A 6,448-nucleotide genomic window follows, 5' to 3' on the forward strand; every position below is an offset into this window, starting at 1 on the left:
GCAAAGGTTTCTTAGGATCCTGCAAAGGTTTCTTAGGATCCTGCAAAAGTTTCTTAGGATCCTGCAAAAGTTTCTTAGGATCCTGCAAAGGTTTCTCATGATCCTGCAAAAGTTTCCCGTGATCCTGCAAAGGTTTCTCGTGATCCTGCAAAAGTTTCCCGTGATCCTGCAAAAGTTTCTCATGATCCTGCAAAAGGTTTCTCGTGATCCTGCAAAAGTTTCTCATGATCCTGCAAAAGGTTTCTCGTGATCCTGCAAAAGTTTCTTAGGATCCTGCAAAGGTTTCTTAGGATCCTGCAAAGGTTTCTCGTGATCCTGCAAAAGTTTCTCGTGATCCTGCAAAAGTTTCTCATGATCCTGCAAAAGTTTTTTAGGATCCTGCAAAAGTTTCTTAGGATCCTGCAAAAGTTTCTTAGGATCCTGCAAAAGTTTCTTAGGATCCTGCAAAGGTTCCTCATGATCCTGCAAAGGTTTCTTAGGATCCTGCAAAAGTTTCTTAGGATCCTGCAAAAGTTTCTCAGGAGCCTGACAAATCCTGACTTAACTTTTGCAGGATCTTGCAAAAGTTAAGTCAGGATTTGTTTTTTCTTTTTCTCCATGTCCGCTTACGTATGAAATGATTCGGTGTGAAAAAACAAAACAAAACAAAACAGATTTTGTTTGTTTTTTACTTGCAGTGTGAACATGTTTGTTTTATCTGGTTTTTATACTCAAGTTTGATTTTCATCAGCTGATTGCTGTTTTTAGAGATGAAAAACGTTGCGAAATATCATTAAAAAATAGATTAGTGTATCAAACTGCAGCGGTTGTCAAAACTAGAAAAAACTTGGTAATATGGTGCTGTGCAAAAGTTTTAGGCAGGCGAGGGGGAAAAATGCAGTAAAGTTGGAATTTTTTCACTAACATAAATTTATATTTTCGTTTTGACTTTAGAGAAGAGGTAGTTTTTAGTCTCCTTATATTAATCAGATTGATTGAATCTTGTTTCTTGGCTTGTTTTTTTTCAGCCTGTTGTACAAAACCTTTTTTCTCTCCTCCTCCTGCAGGTGAACTACACTGTCAGCACGGAGATCGGCAGCAGCGCTCCGTATGTCTAGTAAGTTTTTACACCTAAACTTTGTCATTTAGCTCGAACACAACAACCAGATGGGTCGCAGCCTTTTCAGATCTGTTATTTCTGTTATTTTCAGCGCCTTCTGCACATTACCCGCCATCAAGGTCCACAACATCGTTGTACTTATGCAGTAAGTGTCTTTTAGAAAATGTAAATTTACACTAATTAAGTAGGTGTTTTTATCAGAATTGAGTAGAATATTTAAAAACACTATAAAAACTAACGTTTCAGACTAGCTGAAAGTAGCTTTATTTAGGTAGACTTTAGCTGCTTTAGTGTTTCATTGCTTTTGGCTCACAGCGTTTTACATTTTAGCTTTAAAAAACTCAATTATATTTTATTTACTGAACACAAAATAATCCACTTTTTTTGTCCTAATAGTTCTAAATACTCTTCTTTGTCCTCGCCTGTGTTCAGAACCACGGTGAAAACTTCCTACATGGTGCGAACGTCCCAGAACAGCCTGGAGGCGTATCGCTACATAGACTGTGGATCCAACACCACGTACCCCCGGAGGGGCAAACAAAGTCTCCCACGGTTCTGATCCCTCCTGAAACTGGTGCCTGACAGGTGTGGGGTTTTTATTCTGTCCGTTACAAAGAAGCTACATCGTTTCACCGCCTGCAGCAGCTAAATGCTTAAAAACAAAAACACAACTCAAACATGAGAAATGGACAAGTTCAGCTTGGCTTTTATCACCTGTTTATCATTATTAGAGTTGGATTTTCATCGGTTTACTCTCGTTCACTCATGTTGTTGACAACGAAGAGGCAAATTTAACATTTTTCTGCCACTGAGCTCAGTTCAGATTCACAATAAGCTCCTTTCATTCAGGAAAAATGACTTAAATTCTCAGACATGAGTAACATTTGCACTACAACTGGTTCTGTTTCTGCTGATGTAAAATATCAAAACGTTATAAATGCAGCTAACTTAAAAGATATGGAAGAAAAGAGGGATTGCTGTTTCTGCTTTAAAATGAGATATTTTTTTTCTTCTTTTGCTGGCTGTCAGTTTTACAGTTAAAAGATTTTTAACAGAATAATTTAATTGAACAATAAAGTTTTTATAGATGAAAACTTGAAGCAGTTCTTGTTCCGGTTCAGTCGGGGCCACACAAGGAAGAAAATATATACAGTATATATTTTTTGTCACTTTGATCACAAACACAGGAACATATTTATTTTTTCACTTCCATTAAAGGGTCGGCAGTGAGTTTCTGATACTTTTTGAAGACATCAAATCTTTTCAAAATGTTGTAATTTTACATCAAAATGCCAAAGGGAAGTGTGAACATTTTAAAAATCGGGGGGAAAAAAAAGACTTTAGTTTATTTGTAGACTTGAAAGTTATATTGGCAGCCAGGAAACTTTAAGCTGAACTGTTTTAAAATACATTTACTTTACAGCAAAACTACTTTGCTATAAAAACACTGCGTTTATTTAAGCAACGTTCTAAACTATTTTTCTTTCCTTGTTTAAATGTTTTTAGCTGCAACACGAACCAGTAATTCAGGGACATTAAAACCACTCGACTACATGGAAACTTTGAACAATGTTACTTTAGCAGGTTTTTTTAAGCATCAAATGCACAAAAGCAGCAAAAAAAACTCAAAATAATCACTCCAGTAAGCAATAAGCAGTGTTTTCTTTGATTTTTATTATTTGCATACAAAACAGCATAATATACTTTTGCACAAAAAAAAATTCCTTTTCTGCCTCATAGCTGCTTGTGAAAATATATTACTACATGATAGCAGATCGAGACCACAATATATTATTGCTGTAATACAAGTCGTGTTTTTTTTCTCTTTCTACCAACTGAAAACACTAAGTGAATAAAAAGTACAAGAAGTAATAAGTACAAAAATATAGTTTGATARAGAGCTTATTAATACAAGAGTGCTTCATCTTTGGTTATGTTTTTTGGCCACTGRTCAGTGAGTGTGTGTGTTTGATGTGTTGTGGTGAATTAACGGAAAACGTTTCCTAACAGCGTCGGGAGTTTCCACTCCAGCTCTTTATTCGTGTCTTGGCTCCTCCCCCAACTCTGGTTTTCACATACATGACTTTAAAACACCGGACGTGTCGATACCTTCATCTACTTCTTCATCCTTGTGTCGCACCGAAACCATGTTTGAGTCTTGAGCTTTCACGTCTGTGTGAGTGGAACGTGATTGTCCATTATGATTATTTTTTTTAAATGTTAAATGGTGATAAAGGTGCCATTTGTACAAACAGGAAGTTCATGACGTMACTTTGGTCTCCAACAAAAAATATAAACATCTGATTTTTCAGGCAGTTTTGTATCTAAATGTTCATCCTTGTCGGATTTTATTTATATAAAATCCAGTCTCAGCCTTCAGGAAGCTGCTTGTCGGTTCTGTCACTGTTTCCACTTCACAAAAAACCTTTTTATAAATAATTAATGGGTTATTCATTAGTTCCCAACATTTTTAGACTTGTGTACCCCCTGAGCCATTTTGTCACACCACTAGTACCCCCTCAGTCAAACGTAATGATTCTCCAAAACTATAATGTACAACACCTGATTATTAAATGAAAAGTATTTATTTAACCCMYTRGAACATTTAATTCTCAGGCATTTTATTCTTTTCAACTCAAATTAAACAAAGATAAAAACGTTGCCTTGAAAGTAAATAAATAAACCAGGTATTGGCAGGTGCAGGAAGCAGCAGCGCCCAAAGTACATCAAATACCCCAAATGAGCAAATTCTGGGAGATTCTGCATTTTTTACACGATTCCATTTTGTGATTCAGTTTGCATTTTCCACATTGCAGAAATCAGAGCCCTACATGTCTCAGTCCTATTTTTATCATTTTTTTTATACACCTGGAAAATTTTTCCATGTACCCCCTGTAATATGCTTGCGTACCCCTGGTTGGGAATCACTGCTTTAGTTTAAAGTGCCTGTGACATCAACTTTAGTAATAAATAGGAATGCAGTTTTGAAAAAATTACACTGATAACATTTTGTAAAAAAGATTTCACGCTGCTGAGATGAACAGTTGTTGAGATATTTGCATGTGAAATAACAGGAAGTGATGTCAAAGGGGAATGTCTGAACATGAACACAGCGTTGCTACAAAGGCCGACAGCTCACGCTGTAGGGACACATCTGATGTTTCTTTAGATTATTTCAATTACTATTAYAGAGAGATGAGAAAAAGTCAGAGTTCAAATAACATTGTTTCAATAAACAAAGACCAGAGAGTTTTCTTTGTTAAAGTTCCCCTTTGATGTCACTTCCTGTTTCACTTTGGCTGAGCCAAGTTCAGAAGAAAATATGCCAATTATGTGACATAATGGGTAAAATCACGTGTATTGTTTCAAGTTTCATTAATATAAAGATGTTTGACTTTTTTCATGGGTATGCATGTCACGGGCTCTTTAAAGTGTTTACCTTCCTAAAAGTAACTTTTTTATAAAGTATTTTATATAAATTGGTTCTTACTGTGAAGTGGAACCAGCATCTAACAGTATCAGAAACACAGCATCCTGATTTGGCCTTTTTAAATATATCGTAGCCCTTTAAGTATCTGATATTTTAAAGCTTTTTCCTTCAAATGAATAAAAATAAGGTGGGATTTACGGTATAAAAAGTACAAACACTTCGCTGAAGCTGTTTTAGTCGAACATTAGTTTTACTCCAACTTCANCTCTTCTTCTTTAAATGTTTTCTTTTTGTCCCGTCCGTGCTGCTCGTTTTGACGTCTTTGCTTGGTTTTATCGGCGCGGCGCCAGCATGACCTTGTTGATGAAGTTGACGATGGCAGAGGCCGGCTGTTCGGGGTCCAGCTCTGCGAACAGGTGGCAGACGTTTTCCGCCACGCTGCCCGGCTTCTTGGCCACAAAACCAAACACTCTGCGGGGAAGAGGGGGGGGGGGGTAAGAGAGGAGAAGAAATGAGGAAAAAGATGTTTTTGGAGGAACTGAACACTGATGTGACATTCATCGTTTTTATTTTTCTGTATATTTTTATGCCTTCTGACGACTTCTGCATATTTTAGCTACTTGAATTATATATATTGAATATACTTAATCTACTTTTAATTTTATTATTATTTTAATTCTACTGTTATTGTTATTGGTGATACTGTCACATAGCAATATATTGTTTTTGTGGATTGATGTATCTGCTGCTGCTGTTACTCCTGTTTCTATTCTATTCTATCTTTGCTTTTGTATTTGATTTTTGCTAATGTTTAGCTAGCATTTTGCTAATGTTCTGCTTCTTTAAGCTTTTAGCTATTTCGTTTAGTGYTCTGCTTTAATAACTCAGCAGAGGTCAGCACTTTCTCCATTTAATTCAGTTTTGTTGACGTGATTAACTTCGGCCAAGACTTTTAATCCGCTGCCATGCAGAGGCTCTGATAAAGGCTCGTTTTCTCAGCCGCAGTCAAGAATCCACATTCTCGAAATGACTTCACTTACTTAGCGGTCGTGCCGTCCAAGTTAGTCCACCTACAGTCCAGAGAGACAGAGAAAGAAAGAGACAGAGACTGGACTCAGAGGGACGTGCAGACGCAGGCAGAGCTGCTAAAACAAGCAGCCAACATGCTCGCAGACAGCTAATTCATGCACCGACACGCGGCAAATGAGAGGTTTTAGATGCAGTCGGCTCTTTTGTTCTCCCACCTTCTGTCCTTGGGGTCGATGCTGCTGAAGGTCACGGTGTTCACCGGGTAATGTCTCCTGAAGAAAACCCTGGGAAAAGAAAAGATGAAAACACTTAGCTGGTAGTTTCATTTGTCAGAACTAAACAAATCAGAGATGATAAAACAATACGGTCTCACCTCCGCTGGCTGTCAGTCAGCGTGATGCCCTGTGACGTCACCTTAAACTGGACTACAGTCGGGGATGGACGGGGGTTGCGACCCAGTGTGGCGTCTGTGGCCTTGGCGATGGCCTGGGGGCCGGTCAGGGACTCGGTCTCCACAGAGTTCAGGTAGAGGACGTTACAGGCTGGAAAGGCCAAAAAAGGAGACAAACAGCTCCTAACAGTTCGTCTTTTAAAGGGATCCATGATTAGTTGTAACATTAGACTTTATTTGATAACCATTTATTTTGACTGTAAAATAAAAACTGTAAAAATACTGTAGGATGTTCAGTTTTTATTATTTTTAAACTAAAAGTTTAAAAATATATTAGTCGGACAGGGCCATTTTATTTACATGCAAAGCGTTCTGGGTAAATGATGACGTGGATAGGTCCTCGGTGCGAGGCTGCTGGCGAGCTATATCCACCCTGAAGGTTAATCTTGGACAATATCTGATGATCGACTCTTTTAAATGAAACCAGAGAGCGTTGACA

At 37.7% G+C, this 6,448-nt stretch overlaps 2 protein-coding genes across 2 annotated transcripts in view; one reads left to right on the forward strand and one right to left on the reverse strand.

Annotated features, from left to right (window-relative positions):
• Window positions 1–2,193, forward strand: part of LOC106525569 (transmembrane protein 106C) — a 6,906-nt gene extending 4,713 nt beyond the window's left edge. Inside the window, exons 5-7 of the mRNA XM_014019859.1 lie at window positions 1,047–1,096; window positions 1,191–1,244; window positions 1,532–2,193. Coding sequence (XP_013875313.1) covers window positions 1,047–1,096; window positions 1,191–1,244; window positions 1,532–1,658 — 231 coding nt within the window. The 3' untranslated portion in view covers window positions 1,659–2,193. The remainder of the gene's footprint in view (window positions 1–1,046; window positions 1,097–1,190; window positions 1,245–1,531) is intronic.
• A 2,601-nt stretch (window positions 2,194–4,794) lies between these two features.
• Window positions 4,795–6,448, reverse strand: part of tns2a (tensin 2a) — a gene marked incomplete in the record, with an annotated part of 63,270 nt that continues 61,616 nt past the window's right edge. The window contains 4 exon segments of the mRNA XM_014019858.1: window positions 4,795–5,000; window positions 5,570–5,599; window positions 5,774–5,842; window positions 5,932–6,100. Of these exon segments, the coding sequence (XP_013875312.1) occupies window positions 4,862–5,000; window positions 5,570–5,599; window positions 5,774–5,842; window positions 5,932–6,100 (407 nt within the window).

The sequence above is a fragment of the Austrofundulus limnaeus genome, unplaced genomic scaffold (assembly GCF_001266775.1).
Source record: "Austrofundulus limnaeus strain Quisiro unplaced genomic scaffold, Austrofundulus_limnaeus-1.0 Scaffold234, whole genome shotgun sequence".
NCBI classification, from domain to species: domain Eukaryota; kingdom Metazoa; phylum Chordata; class Actinopteri; order Cyprinodontiformes; family Rivulidae; genus Austrofundulus; species Austrofundulus limnaeus.